The 17,214-nt window shown below is 48.4% G+C and overlaps 1 protein-coding gene across 15 annotated transcripts in view; it reads left to right on the forward strand.

Annotated features, from left to right (window-relative positions):
* Positions 1-629: 629 nt before the first annotated feature.
* Positions 630-17,214, forward strand: part of Cit (citron rho-interacting serine/threonine kinase) — a 176,924-nt gene continuing 160,339 nt past the window's right edge. For 6 of the 15 annotated variants that reach the window (XM_075981804.1, XM_075981822.1, XM_075981837.1 and 3 more), the window contains exons 1-3: positions 632-653; positions 1,862-1,981; positions 10,144-10,285. In XM_075981804.1, coding sequence (XP_075837919.1) covers positions 1,886-1,981; positions 10,144-10,285 — 238 coding nt within the window. In that variant the 5' untranslated portion in view covers positions 632-653; positions 1,862-1,885. Of the gene's footprint in view, positions 654-1,861; positions 1,982-10,143; positions 10,286-17,214 lie in introns of all 15 variants that reach the window. The other 9 variants (XM_075981772.1, XM_075981788.1, XM_075981779.1 and 6 more) reach the window with 3 other exon arrangements.

Raw genomic sequence — 17,214 nt, forward strand, 5'->3', positions numbered from 1 at the left:
GACGGTCATTGTGCTTTGTCATTTGGAGGTTATGATCTTGGCTTAAATAGATTTAAATGTCTTTGTAGGGACATCTTCCCCTTTCTGCTGCGGGTCAATGCAGAGGTGCGGCAAGGCAGGCGGGCTGCACCGAGTTTACACTCCCTGCTCAGCTGTACCGCAGAGCCCCCGGATTCCCCACAAGTAACCGCAGCGCCCACTTTTGGCAGGAGAGATGGCTCAGCTGAGCGCATTCTTGCAGAAGACTGGAGTTTGGTTCCTAACATCTCTACCAGGAGCAGGCGGTCCAGGTAGAGAGGCCAGACTCCCCGCAGGCGCTCGGGCAGCAAAGGACAGCACCCCAGGCTCCCCGGGAGCCGCCCCACACTCCAAACACAGCATCCTGCGAACCGCCAATTTCAAACTTCCCAGCCCTGCCCCGCCCGAACGCCCTTGCCCTCTTCCTATTGGTCGCCAATCAAGGCAAGAAAAGATATGATTGGTTTTCTTATTTCACTTCCTCCAGCCCTCCAAGACCAGGGCGGGTCCTGGCGGAGACCCCCTGCTGTCCATCAGCGATGGCGAGCGCTGATTGGTTTAAGCACGGCTGAGACCCGCCCACGCCGTTTTTCTCAAATGCTGGGGCGGGAGGCTCAGGGCGGAGCGCGGCGAGTGTAAGCGGGGGTCTGCAGCATGTGAGTTCGGGTCGTGTGGTGTGTAAGTGTGTCTGTGTCTGGGGTGTGTGTGTGGAAAGGGTCTGGAGGGGACTCCCCTTTCCCGTGTCTTCCCGGATGGCCCGGTCCATACTGATGCCCACTTTGCCTCCTGCGGCTGGGAGCCTCAGGATCTCAGGGGCCCATGAGGGTCTGCTGAGGCTGCAGTCCGGAGGTGTACTAGGGTAGCCCCAGGGTCTGTGGGTTCAACCCAGGTCCGTGAGTGCAGCTCCAGGGTTTCTGGGTGCAGCTCCGGAGTCTATGGGTTCAGCCCTGGGTCTGTGGGTGTAACCCTGGGGTCTATGTGGGCAACCCTGGATGTGTCGCTACAGCTCTGGGGTTTTTGGATTCAGCTCTGGGTCTGTTGATGCCGCCCTGGGTCAGTGAGTGCAGCCCTGGGTCTGTGGGTGCAGCACTGGGGTGGGCTGGGGGAAGCCTGTGGAGGGGAGTCCGGGCTGTGCTGCCCCGGATCCAGGGGCTCCTTAAAGAGACTGAGTCCCCTGTAGCCTGTGCCTCCTGCAAGCCTTCCCTGCGTTGTTCTTGCCAGCACTTCCCTTTATCTGTGTGATCTTAACTCACTTACTTAACCTCTCTGTTCCAGTTCCTTCATCCTCTTCCACGTCTAAACTGGTGCCTCCTTCTTGTCTCCTTGTCTTCCTCCCTGTGTGGCCCTCTGGGCTTTCTGCTGTGTCAGGCCAGACGTCCTTCCTCAGGAGCAGTGCCCTCTGTACCCTCCCGGGAAAGTGCACTGTTCTTCTCCCAGATAACCTGCAGGGCTCTCTGGCCATCCCCTTCAGGCCTTGGTTCCACACGTTGCATCTATTTTAGGCAGAGTTTTTACTTTGTAATTTATGAATATTACTGTTTATATACCTTTTTAAATTTTTAAAGTTAGCATATGAGGTATAAGATATTTGTAGTAGTCAGGGTTCACTAGACGAGAAGAACCGACAGAAAGAAAAACCAAGTGGGGACTGACTGGAGTGGCTTACAGGCTGTAGTCTGGCTAGTCCAGCAGTGGCTATCACTGCTTTTAAAAACGAGTATGCACCATGTGCCTGCCCAGTGCTGGGGCGGCTGGAAGCGCCCTCCTCCTGATGTGTTTAGGGAGATCGGATCCTGTCAAGCCCTTCCTGCCCTAATGTCAGTACACACGTGACTTTCCCCAGTGTCCTTCTGGCGTCGGCGGAGAGATGCTGAAGTTCAAGTATGGAGTGCGGAACCCACTGGATGCCAGTGCCTGCGAGCCCATTGCCAGTCGGGCCTCCAGGCTAAATGCATTTTTCCAGGTAGGAGGCTGCCTGCCAATGATGCGCACCCTCGGCTGTTACGGTTATCGCCTCTGATTGTATGAGACTGATATTCTTGGGGGAATCCCATTTGTTGTTTTACATGACTGGACTGAGCTGGACAAAGGTGCCACTGTGCAGACGGTTCCACGGCTGGACCTGCTCTCGAGACGCCTCATCTCTCAGGCTTCACCCTTCCAAAGCTCGTTCTTTCAGTTAAAGAAAGAAAAGAACAAAGGGACTTCTTAAGTGTGTGTGTATGTGTGTGTGTGTGCATGCGTGTGCGTGTGCATGTGCGTGTGTCTGGGTACCCAGAGAGAGAGGCCAGCGATAGGCTTCAGTTCCCTTGGAACGTGAGCTGCGGGTGTTTGTGAGCGGCCTATGTGGGTGCTGGGACCCAACTGTGGTCCTCTAGAGGAGTCAACAAGCCCCAGTGGAGACACAAACTTCTTTCGTACAAGGAATGTCTGCTTTTTCTATTTTAAAAGATAAATTCTTTTTTATTACATAGCTCTGGCTGTCCTGCCATTTTTCTATGGGCACCGGGCTGGCCTCGAACTCACAGAGGTCCACCTGCCTGTGCCTCCCGAGTGCTGGGATTAAAGGCGTGCGCCACCACACTTGGTGGCTGTCTGTCTGCTGTTTAGATTAAATACCACACCTGGGTAACCACATCCCTTGTGAGGCACCTAACATTTCCTTCATCCTATAAGGACAGATGCCCTGAAATTGTTTCTGAGCAGTCTCCTAACCTGTTTGTTTCTGTTGTATGTGGGACTCTGGTGAAATGGGTCCTTGCTTGGCTTGTGGACTCGCAAGTTAGGACAAACAGGGAGTGGTGAAGACGGACGTCTTAAAGCTATAGTCCTATCGTCTGGCATGCATTTGTTAGTTGTGTTGCTTTGGGTAAATTAATTTGAATCTGCTTTTTATTTCTTATTTATTTATTTATTTGTTTGTTTATTTATTTATTCCAAAGCAGGGTTTTATGTGGCACAGGTTGGCCTCAACTCCATGTGTGTTTGTGATGAATGCGTGTAGGACATGTAGAGGTTCCTCAACTCCGTGTGTGTTTGTGATGAATGCGTGTAGGACGTGGAGAGGTTCCTCAACTCCGTGTGTGTTTGTGATGAATGCGTGTAGGATGTGGAGAGGTTCCTCAACTCCGTGTGTGTTTGTGATGAATGCGTGTAGGACGTGGAGAGGTTCCTCAACTCCGTGTGTGTTTGTGATGAATGCTTGTAGGACGTGGAGAGGTTCCTCAACTCCGTGTGTGTTTGTGATGAATGCGTGTAGGACGTGGAGAGGTTCCTCAACTCCGTGTGTGTTTGTGATGAATGCGTGTAGGACGTGGAGAGGTTCCTCAACTCCATGTGTGTTTGTGATGAATGCGTGTAGGACGTGGAGAGGTATGCGTGCGCGTTCTTGTGCCTTTGTGTTCATGCACCATGGCACTCGAGTGGAGGACCAAGGATGATAACCTTTGTTGTCTTGTCCTCATTTTTGTTGTTTTTGAGACAGGGTTTCTCTGTGTAACTCTGGCTGTCCTGGAACTCACTCTGTAGACCGGGCTGGTCTTGAACTCACAGAGATCCACCCGCCTCTGCTTCTGAGTGCTGGGATTAAAGGTGTGTGCCTGGCTTCATCCTGGGATTTTTTTTTTTCTGACTTAATTCCTTCTTGTTCAATGTTGTGTTTTCGAGGCTAGCTGAACTTGTGATTCTCTAGTCTCAGATTCTATTCCCTATGGGGGCATTTAGGATCAAAGGTTCTTATACTACCATATCTGGCTTTTAGGTGGGCCCCGATATCCAAACTCAGGTTATCAGGCTTGTCTAAAAAATGCTTTTAACTATCTTCCAAGTCACCTCCCTGTTTTCTTTTTTTTTTTTTTTTTGGTTTTTTTCGAGACAGGGTTTCACTGTGGCTTTGGAGCCTGTCCTGGAACTAGCTCTGTAGACCAGGCTGGTCTCGAACTCACAGAGATCCGCCTGCCTCTGCCTCCCGAGTGCTGGGATTAAAGGCGTGCGCCACCATCGCCTGGCACCTCCCTGTTTTCAAAACAGGGTCTCGCTATGTAGCTCAGGCTGGCCTGGCCTAGAACTCCAACCCCAGGTTGACTTCTAACTCACGATCCTTCTGCTTTCATTTTCCTATGCTGGAAAATGTACCTCCATGCCTAACACTTACCTTCACCTTGGCCTTCTGCATGCTGTAGTGACTCTGTACCCTGCTATGGCCTGCTGAAATGGGATATTGTCCAGGCAGCCCTGGAAAATTCCCATGATCCTCCAGCTGCAGCTTCCACAGTACTGGGTATGTGCCGTCACACCAGGCTCAAATCTACTCTTACAGCAGGAGCCGAGATGCCTTTTCCATCGGGTTATTGATGGGTTAATGAGATGGTCCACATGAAGTTTTTTGTGCCTTGCCTAGCTCTTGGCAAGTCCTTTATAAATAAGCCTTGAGGCTATCTTGGGCTACTTAGCAGGTTTGAGGCCAACCTGAGCAAAGTAGTAAGATCCTGTCTTAAAACAAAAGAAAAAGTAAGAATGCTAATTCGTTTTTTAAAAAAGATTTAAAAGATCGAGCTGGGTTTGATGGCGCACGCCTTTAGTCCCAGCACTCCAAGGCAGAGGCAGGCAGATCTCTGAATTCAAGGCCTGACAGGGCTACATAATGAGGTTCTTGTCATTCAGGGTTGCATAGTTAGATCCTGTCTCAAAAAAAAAATCCATTTTATTTTAATTATATACCTCAGAATGTGCTGTGCATGTGTGAATGGAGGTGCCTGGTGTCTTGAAGAGGGCATTGGGTCCCCTGGCGCTGGAGTCAGCTGTCTGATGTGAGTGCTGGCCACCAGACTCATCCTCTGCAAGAGCTGTTCAAGCTCTGAATTGCCGAGCTGTCCTCTAGCCCCGTATTTGTCGTTAATACTAATTGTAGCATCATGTCTCAGTTTCTCTTTGTGTTTCTGTGGCAGGATGCTTTGGCGAAAGCCTTTGGGCCCATGACAGGCAGGGCAGGGAGCTGGTCACGTGACATCATGGGCAGTCATGCTGCTGTTGCTAAGTCTCTGTCTGCATTTACACAGTCCAGGGTCCCCTGCTTGGGGAACAGTCTTGTCCAGCTCACAGCTGAGATGGGTCTTCACATTCAGTGAACACAATCTAGATAATCCCTCACGGGTGTGTGCAGAAAGGCGCTCTTAAATTGTGTTAGTTGGCAACATGGGTCATTGCACATACTGTGGTCACAGTCATGATGATCTCATGCCATGGGATGTCTGTATGATGGCGGGTAATATTCTTGCTGACATTCCTCGCCTGCCTCGGGGGGGGGCGTGAAACAGTGGGAACAGCTTGGTAACTTGGGGTGTGCTGTGGAAATGTTCCTATTTAAATCGTGAGACAGTTCTCACAGATGAGTGCTCTGTCTGTGACCTCATTGTCTGAATGCTGTCACAAACAGGACCCTTGATGGCTTTACTTTAAACAGACGCCCAACTAAAAACAAAACAGGTCCTCATTTGTTAAGGGCTGTGCTATGGGGCTGGAGAGACGGCTCAGCCATCGAGAGCACTGCTGCTCTTCCAGAGGACCCCAGTTCAGTTCCCAGCTCCCACATGGCAGCTCACAGCTGGCTGTAACTCCAGTGCCAGGGATCTGATTCCCTCTTCTAGCCTCCGAGGGCGCCAAGCATGCAGGAAAAACACCTGCACACATAAAATAAAAATTTAAAAAAAAGGGCTTAATGCTGATGAATAAATGTTGACACAGTTATGGTTCTCGATTCAGCCTCATAACAAATGGTAAGAACTGTTGTTATTTTCAGTGTGGACAGGAGGAACGTGGGGCTGGCCCAAAGTCACGCAGCTTGCGAGACACTCAGGTGACATTGGGACTGTCTGATTTCTAAGACACATTACTAGCGTGTGTCAGACAGAGCTGCTTCACCATGCTTTATGTTTAAATGTCTTATGGGAAGGATTCTGGGTAAAACCTTGTGCCGATTTTTTTTTTTTTTTTGGTCAGTTTGACACACTCGAGTCATCCATCTAGGGAGAAGGAACCTCAACTGGAAAAATGCTTCACCAGCTTGGTCTACTGTAGGCAAGCTTGTAAGGCGTTTTCTTGACTAGCGATCGATGTGGGAGGGTCAGAGCGAGCAAGCCCCCAGTAAGCAGCGTTCTTCCATGGCTTCGGATTCAGTTTCTCCCTCCAGTTCTCTGACTTGCCTCTGTGATGGGCAGTAAGCTGAAAGACCCCGTTCCTGCCTGTCTTGCTTTTGTCGGGGTGTTTGCCACAGAGGTAGAAAGCAAACCAGGGCACTTTCACTACATCTCTTTTTAATGCTGAGTGACTTTAGTTGATGGTTTTTTGCTATAACAATGTACCCAAGGGTTTGTGCTTTATAAACAAAAGAGGCCACATAGTTCACAGTTCTGTAGACTCAAGAGTATGCCACTGACTTCTGCTTGGCTCTGCTTGGCTCTGTTTGGCTCTGCTTGGCTCTGAACTGGCAGGGGCACGTGCAGAAATCACATGGGCAAGATAGGAAGTAAAAGACCAGGCCTACTCCCTTTCTAACAACCTGCTCCCAGCTCCCAAGGTTAAGAAAAACATTTTTTATCTTGGAGAGCACATAAGTGTCTCACCCGATCTTGAGGACTAGAGAACCTCCTACAGGGTCTCAACCCACCTTTTAACGCTCCCACCACTTTGACACTGAGGTCCAAGCTTGCAGCCCACGAACCCTTGGAGGGTAAAGCACATGCAGACGGTAGCAATGAGTGCCTCCTGCCCCAGGAAAGGTTGTGGCAAAGTGTCTGGGTACACCAGACATGAGCCTCATGTGCCTGCCGAGGCCACTGTGCTGTCCCCATGCCGGGCTGCCACCCTGACGGTTAGACACAGTGCTGGTTTGTTTTCTATTAAGGTATGTCCTTTAGACGAGGTCTCAGATGGTGTGGCTCCCTCCTGCACAGGGCACTTCTGTTTGGTGCTTGGCAGACTTCCAGAGCCACAGAAATCTCACGAATCACCAGGCGGCCAGGGCTTTGCCAGCTTTTTATATTCTGCCAAGCAAGGATGTAGAAAACAAATGAAAGGAAAAAGCCATTACTTTCTGGTCTTTTCATTTCCTGAAGAAAGAGCATTTTAAGAAACATGGAGAGAGGAGGAAAAAGCGTCAGAACAAAGGGCCATTTCCAAGTTTGTGTCCCCTGAGCTTTTGGAGAAGGTACCATGGGGCTTAAGCCTCCTTGAGTCTCCAGGAACCCCTTGTCTACTTGGGTTTAACTCTCAGGTGAAGGGTCAGGCAGGAAGGCCCAGCACTTCCCAACTTGACCAAGTCTCCTGGAGAATTTATTAAAATCAGTTCTAAACTGCAGTCTAGAAAATTTTAATTCAGGAGGTTGGTAATAGGGCCAAAGAATCTGTTCTCTTGTGATTCTCTAGTGATTCAGATGCAGCTGCTCTTTTATGCCGCCCAGTGTTGTGTAACAAGCCCTACAGTTTAAAGGTATAGTGACGCCTTTTCCTAGGGTTTTCCAGCAGGCTTGGTGGTGCAGCCTTTAATCCCAGCTTTCAGGAGTTAGAGGCTGGTGGATCTCTGTGAGGTGAAGGCCAGCCAGGACAGAGACCTTGTTTCAAAACAAACAAGCAAGCAAACAGACAACAAAGCCCAGCAGGTTGCTTCAGTGGGTGGCCTTGCTTTTTCCCCAGGACCTCAGCTGTGGTTACTCAGTCCACAATCCACTGAGATTACACCTGGGTCAGTAGAATCTAGGCACTGACTGCTCACTAAGGCAATCTTGCTTATTTATTTTATTTTTTTAATAAATTTATTTATTTTACAAACCAATTCCAGGCCCCCCACCTTCTTTCCACCCCATCCTCATCTGCTCCGCAGAGAGGATAAGGCTTTTCCTGCGGTCAACTATCTCTGTCCCATGACCTTATTGAAGCTGGCTGTTTTCTTTGTTTTTTATTTTTTGTTTCTTGTTTTTCAAGACAGGGTTTCTCTGTAGCTTTGGAGCCTGTCCTGGAACTAGCTCTTATAGACCAGGCTGGCTTCGAACTCACATAGATCCCGCCTGCCTCTGCCTCTGCTGGGATTAAAGGCGTGCGCCACCACTGCCTGGCTGGCTGTTTATTTTTTATTTTATTTTTTTAAAATATTTATTTATTTATTATGTATACAATATTCTGTCCGTGTGTATGTCTGAAGGCCAGAAAAGGGCACCAGACCTCATTACAGATGGTTGTGAGCCACCATGTGGTTGCTGGGAATTGAACTCAGGACCTTTGGAAGAGCAGGCAATGCTCTTAACCGCTGAGCCATCTCTCCAGCCCCCAGCCGCCCTGCCGTTTAAAGTGAGTCTCGGGAATGGCACCTGTGCGAATGGACGGTGGATTCGAGGGACGTGTGGCATGTGCCAGGAACCGGTAGTGGCTCTCTTTTGCCCCCCACCCTTTTGTTTTGAACTCATAATCCTCCTGCCTCAGCCTTTCACGTGCTAAGATTGTAGGCATGATGATGCATTGAAATTGTGTGTGTGTGTGTGTGTGTGTGTAGGCTAGCCAAAGACACTGGGTGTATTTCCTAGGTGTGTGTGTGTGTGTAAGCCAGCTGTAGACATCGGGTATATTCCCTTGGTATATGTATATGCGTGCGTGTGTGTATGCAGCCATAGTCATTGGGTGTATTTCCTAGGTGTGTGTGTGTGTGTAAGCCAGCTGTAGATATCGGGTATATTCCCTTGGTATGTGTATGTGCACGCATTGTGTGTGTGTGTTTGTGTGTAGACAGCCGTAGACGTCGGGTGGATTTCTTGGTTTGTGTGTAGGCAGCCACAGACATTGGGTAGATTTCTTTGGGGTGTGTGTGGTGTGTGTGTGTTTGTGTGTGTGTTTGTGTGTAGACAGCCGTAGATGTTGGGTGGATTTCCTTGGTGTGTGTGTGTGTGTGTGTGTGGAGGCAGCCACAGACATTGGGTAGATTTCTTTGGGGTGAGTGTGGTGTGTATGCAGCCGTAGACATTGGGTAGATTTCCTTGGCTGATCTCTGCTGTAACATTTTGAGATATCAGTTCCACAGGATGAGCTTCAGGAATCCATGTCCCATCCCCCAGTGTTGGGGTGGCAGGTACTTGCCACTATGCCCAGATATTTTACATGGGTTCTGGGGATCCGAACTCAGGTCTTTATTCTTGTGTGATGGGTACTTTACCAACTGAGCTATCACCCTAGCCCCTGAACTCTTAAAAATCTCCTTTCTGTGCCTCCCTCCTTTAGCTGTTTTTACACAGAGATTGCCCCACAATCCATGGCCTCCCACGGGAATCATTGCTCTAAACCAGGGGTTGCCCACTCAGGTCTTGAGAGGCCAGATAGTAGGCATAAATGACTTATGCTCGCCAGACAGAAGACCGCAGGTCAAATCTACAGTGACTTTAGCGCCCACCAAGAGGGCGACATCACTCAGCTCCCGCTGTGTTACCAGGCAGAACAGGGCAATATTGCGAGATCCACTGGCACTTCAGGAAAAGACAGATATTCTGATGTGTGTGTGTGTGTGTGCTGTGTGCGCATGTGTGTGTGTATAAAATCTGATTTAAAAATTTTAAAAATATTGGCAGATAATTCAAATTATTTTAAATACTTCAAGCCAAACAAAACATGTTTGTGGGCTAGACACAGTCTGCCAATCTGTAACTGATCCCACAGATCATGAATAAATTAGGCTTCATGGTAGGCATCCATTTCTGCTACTTGAGATGAATTAAAAGAGGCTGAAGTTGTGTTAGCAGCCGTCCAGCCACATGGGGAAGGGGTGGCAATCATTGTTTCCTGTTGAGGAGATACAGAATCATCTCAAAACTTGTGGGGTCCGCAGTAACTGTTCCCATGAAGCTTGGACTCCCGGCAGGAATGACCATTTACCCCGACGGTGCTCTCGTCAAGTCTTTTCCCCAGATGCAGGTGAAAAACCCTGCACAATGGACCCATGCAAATAATCACTTAACGGGCCCAGAATCGTTGCCGGTGTGTTGTGAGCAGGTAGTTGATCAGGGCGCTTGTGATTTACTCTGCGTGGATGTTATTGATCAAAGCTTTTCATTATTGACAGAATCTCCATCTGCTGTTTGCCATTTTTAGGGGAAACCGCCCGTCATGATTCAACAGCAGCAGTCTGCTCTTTCCCGGGAAGGGATCTTAGACGGCCTCTTTGTTCTCTTTGAAGAGTGCAGCCAGCCCGCCCTGATGAAGATGAAGCACGTGAGCAGCTTTGTCCAGAAGTGTAAGTCGGGGGACTCGCTCTCCACGTCTCCCTTGTCAGAAGCAGGGATGCTGGAGGCAGAAGATGTAGGCGGAAGCTGCAGAAAACCATAGTCTGCATAAGACTAACCCAGGGTGGTATACAGATTGCATGGTTGTAACCTGGAGACCAGACTTAAGTCCCGCTTCTCACTACAAGGGATGGATTCAGCTCAAAAGGGAATTATGTTGACTCATGGGACAGAAATCCAAGGATGCTTCCTTCAGGCATGACTGGTCCCAGGGACTTAGCTCTGTTCTTATACTCTGAGCCAACCTGTCCTTCAGGCAGAGTAGGTGCAGTGCTTAGGGGCCATTGTGTTTAAATTCAGTAAGATAATTTGTTTAAAATCATGATAGTAGACGAAAACAGTGATGATTCTGAATCTGGTGTCTCCTCTTCGCTCTCCCTCATGGCATGCATATGCCGTGCCAGTGAGCTACACCACTAGCTACCTGGGTTGTTTTCTTTATACCACTGATGTCATAAGACATGGAGAAGCAGCTGATGAAGGCAGGGTGACCTAGGGCCTCTGATGTCATGGCTCAGCTGACTTGGACTGCTTTTCTGATTTTGCTCACCTCCCTGTGTTGGGGCAGTTGGGTGCTGGTGCTGATGCCACATCTGCTTGTGTTTTCCACTAGTGATTTCAGTCAGTGGGCATCCTGCTCCTTCAGCATCTTTTAGAGAAGCACTGGGAGACCCTTCTGGTTGTCACAGCCGGGGTCCTGTGGTGCATGCACAGCACACAGGATTATGTAGTCAGTCATGACAGATCTGAGAAACCGCCTCATCTAACATGGCCATCTAACCAAACACTCCAGCCTGTAGAGGCCGAAAAGGATAGTTTTGTATTGCTTCATCTTGGGTTCATGGTTCAAATGTCTTCATCAGGGGATTCCTCTGCTCTGATGTATTGGCTAAAATTGCATGCTCCGGGCTCTTAAGATGGAATGTTCTAGATGGCTTGCTCAGTGTCTGTAGTCCTGGCTGGAAAGCTGAGCTCCATTGAGATTTTGGGATGAAAGCAGACTCAACCTGTCCACCCATGCCTCTCTCGTGGAGATCAGAGTCTTATGCTCGCTGTGGTTTCTCTGTGTGGCCTTTAAAGTGAGGGCCTGGAAACTGTGAACTCTGGATGTAAACAAAGCTTAGGGGAACCAACCGCCCCCGTGTGCTTCAGTCACACATTAGAATGCTTGGAACAGGAGCGATGTGACTTCCCAAAGTCTGAACTTTCTCCCACGTGACCTTTTAAGAAAAGGCCTGGGGAACCCCTGACCTATGAGGGCTCTAGCTTCGAAGGCCAGGCTTCCCCACAGTGGCCCTGAGTGTCCAAGAGCACTGAAGCTCAGGCTGTTTTGAAGGTTTTCTTTCTTTCCCTTTTCTTTTTTTGGTTTTTCGAGACAGGTTTTCTCTGTGTAACAGTCTTAGGGGTCCAGGAACTAGCTCTTGTAGACTAGGCTGATCTTGAACTCACAAAGATCCACCACCTCTGCCTCCCCGAATGCTGAGATTAAAGACTTGCCCCACCACTGCCCTGCCTTGAGTTTTTTGAGGATGTAAGATCCTTGGCTGTTGTCAGGCACCTTTCTGTTACCGTCATCAAACACCCAGGATGGCTGCGGAGTGCGGGAGATGAAAGGATCGTTTGGGCCTGTACCTTTGGGGTTTCAGTCTTTGGCTGGTTGCTTTGGTGCCTGTGACCAGGCAACATATCCTGGTAAGAGTGTGTGGTGCTTACGTCATGGCTAGGAATGAACGGGAAAGAGGGAAGGGGCATCAGGGTTCCGCTGGTCCTTTTCAAAGGCGCATCCTCCAGGACGACTCTTGCCGGGAGGTGGACTTATGCCACCTATGGTGGTATCTCTGTGTGGGTGCTGAGGAGGGAAAACCAGCGAGCCCACTTTCCTTGCCTTGGTGATGGAGTAGTCAACAGATGCAAATCAAGAGAAAAGGGGTTTGTTTTGGCTCACGGTGTGAGAGAGTTCATGGCAGAGGAGAGGCGGCAGGGCCATGTGGCAACCCCTTGTCACAGAATGCTGACCAGGAAGCGACGAGCTTGGGCAGGAGGAGAAGTCTATGAGCTTCAAGGCCCACACTCCAGCCACTCAAATCCATGTCTCCTCCTGAATGGCCCACAGCCGACCAAAACAGTGCCACCAGCTGGGGACCCAGTGTTTAAGTACAGGAGCCTGTGGGGACCATTTCACATTCAAACATTAACAAGGGCTTCACTGGCTTGTGTGCACCTGTCTGCTCTCAGTTCCTTCACCTGGGAAGATTATCTTGAGCAGGTCTTTAATCCCCAGCACGTGGGAAGCAGAGGCAGGTGGATCTCTGAGTGCTAGGCCAGGTTGGTCTACAGAGTGAGTTCCAGGACAGCCACCAACAAAAACATTATCTTGATTAGGTTGAGATAGGGAGACCAGCCCCGCGAACTTACATCATTTCTTGTAGGGCGACCCGCCAACTGTGATTGAATCACTTCCTGTATAGAGACCCGCCCACTAATTGCGCCACTTTCTGCAGGGAGGCTCGCCACTATGAACACATCACTTCCTATAGGGAGACCTGACCTCTGCCATTGTCACGTCCTGTCGGGAGACTCCCTCTGTAATTGCACCATTTTCGGGGCTAGTATGCTGGCCCAGTATAAAGGAGAAAGTGAGCGAATACATTAACAGCATTGGGACCAGCCTCCCTGGGCTCCTGTTGCCTTGACCTTCCTTCCCACTCTGGTGGACAGTACCCTGGGACTGTACCCTTAGTTCCCACTATGGTGAACAGTACCCTGGGACTGTACCCTTAGTTCCCACTATGGTGAACAGTACCCCGGGACTGTACCCTTAGTTGCTCTGTCAGGCTATTTTGTCACAGTGACAGCAGTCACTAGGACACCGCTTGTCAATAGACACTGCCCGCTGACCACAGTGTTAACTGTGGTCAGCCACCAGTTATGTATCTTCAGAATGCCCTTGAGGTCTTTACTGGCACTTGAGTTCCTTTGAATGCTCCTCTGGTTTCTTTTGAATATGGAAATTATCAAGTAGGCAGCGGGAGGGGGCAGAACTTGGAGGAACTCGCTCCAGCCCCTTCGTTAGTTTTGAGACCCTGGGGACCCTTAAGAGCAGTCAATCATAGAGAAGCGGGGTGTAATCAGGAGCTGGTGCCAGTGGAGTGGAGATTTTTTTCTAGTAGATGTTCTTCCAGGAAACTTACATATTTTTTGAAGAGGCTTCCTGGTGAGGACCCTGAAGAGCCCATGATTGAGATCCGGTGATTACGTTAGTGTGAGCTCCACCCCCTGCCCCCACCCCCTTTGAGTTTCTATTTCAGAGTGTGAGCTTTGCTTTCACGTGCTGTGTGGAGAAGGGTCCATCAGTGGCCACTGTCCACGTTTGAAGGAGTGGAGGTTTACTCTGGAGCTGCAGAGGAAATGGGACGGAGAGGTGGCCAGAAGTGGTGCTTCCCACAGATGTCGCGACCTTGAGCCGTTAGAGGGCAGGGAATGAGTGTCTGGGAGCCAGGGGAGGCATTGTTGTCTTCAGCTGCAGTTCTGCCTTGGTTAACTGTGGACACGTGTTCTGGTTGCATCATTAGGTGATTTTTGTCATCCTGTGGCTATCATAGGATGCTTACACAAACTGAGATGGTATAGGCTAGTCACTGTATTTGGCTGCTGTTTCTCTCTTTTTGAGACAGGATTTTCCTATGTATCCCTGACTGTCCTGGAACTCACTATATAGACTAGGCTAGCCTTGAATGCACTGAGATGCACCTGCCTCTTCTTCCCGAGTGTTAGGATTAAAGGCATGTGCCACCACACCTTGCCTATGAATTCTTTTAAAAAGTATTCTCTCTTGGGACTAGAGAGATGGCTTACCAGTGAGGAGCATTTGCTTCTGTTACAAATAACCTGGGTTTGGTTCCCAGCATCCTCATGGCAACTTACAGCTGTCTAACTTCAGTTCGAGGGGACCTGGTGCCCTCTTATATAAAACAAATGCTTATATAATTTATGTATTTTTTAAAGTGGCACCTAACTCTATATTTGAGATATAGAATGCTGTTACAATATCTGCTTATTTACTTATTTCTTTAAAGAGTTATTTGTCTTCTGCGTGTGGTGACACGTCTCAAACCAAACCAAAACACACTTGTTTATCTTTACATAAAGCATGTGACATAATATTTGCTGCTTACTTCATGTCTTTAATTTCTTTTAAACATTTATTTATTGTGTATACAGTGTTTGTACCTGCATGAATGGCTGCACACCAGAAGAGGGCACCAGATCTCATTACAGATCGGTGTGAGCCACCATGTGGGTGCTGGGAACTGAACTCAGGACCTCTGGAAGAGCAGTCAGTGCTCTCAACCTCTGAGCCATCTCTCTAACCCCCGTTCCTTTAATTTTTAAAGAATTTGATGTATACGTGTGTGTGTGTCTGAGGGTCGCTGTGTGTACCGGTGCGTGAGCTCACGGAAGTGACATCGGCCTCTTTGCACTTTGTTTACCTAGCAGTGCACTTGCTGAGCAGATATTCTTTAAGATATACACCAGATGATGCTTTAGCCGTTCCAGATACAGGGGTACCGCTGGGCGCCACACTTGAGTGCTCCAAGAACAACAGTTATGTGATAGGTTCCAACAGGTTACAGTGAACTAAATGTCGTCTGCCAGCAGGCAACGCGGCAGCCATTCTAACTTGTCGCACCACGTATTACAGAAGTATTTATGATGGTACCGTTCTAGACAAACCTGTGCTGTGAGCCCCATGAGAACAGAACATGTACAATTATATGTAGTACTTGATAATGGTAATAAAGGACTATCCTACTGTGTTATGTTTTTGTTGTATTATCCTGTCTGTCATCTCAGTGTATACCTGCTTATTTAGGTAAGCATGAAAGAGTGTGCCTGCACATGGGCATAGGAGACCACTTCCTACTATAACCCCAGCAGCACAGACACTAAGGGCATCATTGAATAAATGGGACCTCCTGAGACTGAGAAGCTTCTGTAAAGCAAAAGACACTGTCACTAAGATAAAAAGGCAACCCACTGACTGGGAGAAGATATTCACCAACCCCGCAACTGACAAAGGTCTGATCTCCAAAATATATAAAGAACTCAAGAAGCTAGACTGTAAAAGGCTAATCAACTCAATTATAAAATGGGGCACCGAGCTGAACAGAGAATTCTCAACAGAAGTTCAAATGGCCAAAAGACACTTAAGATCATGCTCAACATCCTTAGTGATCAGGGAAATGCAAATCAAGACAACTTTAAGATACCATCTTACACCTGTCAGAATGGCTAAAATCAAAAACACCAATGATAGCCTTTGCTGGAGAGGTTGTGGAGAAAGGGGTACACTCATCCATTGCTGGTGGGAATGCAAACTTGTGCAACCACTTTGGAAATCAGTGTTTCGGTTTCTCAGGAAATTCGGGATCAACCTACCCATGGACCCAGCAATACCACTCTTGGGAATATATCCAAGAGATGCCCTATCATACAACAAAAGTATTTGCTCAACTATGTTCATAGCAGCATTGTTTGTAATAGCCAGAACCTGGAAACAACCTAGATGCCCTTCAATGGAAGAATGGATGAAGAAAGTATGGAATATATACATATTAGAGTACTACTCAGCAGTAAAAAACAATGACTTCTTGAATTTTGCATACAAATGGACGGAAATGGAAAACACTATCCTGAGTGAGGTAAGTCAGACCCAAAAAGAGGAACATGGGATGTTCTCACTCATATTTGGTTTCTAGCCATAAATAAAGGACATTGAGCCTATAATTCGTGATCCTAGAGAAGCTAAATAAGAAGGTGAACCCAAAGAAAAACATATAGGCATCCTCCTGAATATTAACCTTCATCAGGTGATGAAAGGAGACAGAGACAGAGACCCACATTGGAGCACCGGACTGAAATCTCAAGGTCCAGATCAGGAGCAGAAGGAGAGAGAGCACGAGCAAGGAACTCAGGACCACGAGGGGTGCACCCACACACTGAGACAATGGGGATGTTCTACTGGGAACTCACCAAGGCCAGCTGGCCTGGGTCTGAAAAAGCATGGGATAAAACCGGACTTGCTGAACATAGCGGACAATGAGGAATACTGAGAACTCAAGAACAATGGCAATGGGTTTTTGATCCTACTGCATGTACTGGCTTTTGTGGGAGCCTAGGCAGTTTGGATGCTCACCTTACTAGACCTGGATGGAGGTGGGTGGTCCTTGGACTTCCCACAGGGCAGGGAGCCCTGATTGCTCTTTGGGCTGACTAGGGAGGGGGACTTGACCAGGGGAGGGGGAGGGAAATGGGAGGCGGTGGCAGGGAGGAGGCAGAAATCTTTAATAAATAATTAATAAAAAAAATTAAAATAAAAAAAAAAAAAGAGTGTGCCTAACCTCGCAGGCAGCAGCCTCGTCATATATGTCCCGGAGTCAGGAGGCTATGCTGATGGGACAAAGAAATGCTAACTGCTCAATGTGATGAAGCAGTATCACAGTGATCTCATGTTACATATTAAAGTACACAGGTGTGGGCCTGGGTTCAGTTCCCAGCACACACGCAAGCTCACAGGCATCAGGTGATTTAACGCCCTCTTCTGTATTCCAAGGGCATTACACTCATACACAAAAAATAAAATAAATGAACCTTTTTTCCCCCTTTTTGGACAGCGCCTCCCCATGTAGCCCTGCTGTTCTGAGTTGATGTTTAGATTATTATTGGTGCTGATGGAGGTTTAGGGTAGGTTGCTTCTGAGTGTTTTCTGTTGAAGTTTTCGTCATGAGCTTCTTCACGCACATGTTTACTAGCCGGTGTTGAGGGTTCTGTGAAGGATGGATTCCTAGACCTTGAAAGGCTGGACTGAAGTTCCGGGAAG

Source organism: Microtus pennsylvanicus, chromosome 1 (genome assembly GCF_037038515.1).
Source record: "Microtus pennsylvanicus isolate mMicPen1 chromosome 1, mMicPen1.hap1, whole genome shotgun sequence".
NCBI lineage: Eukaryota > Metazoa > Chordata > Mammalia > Rodentia > Cricetidae > Microtus > Microtus pennsylvanicus.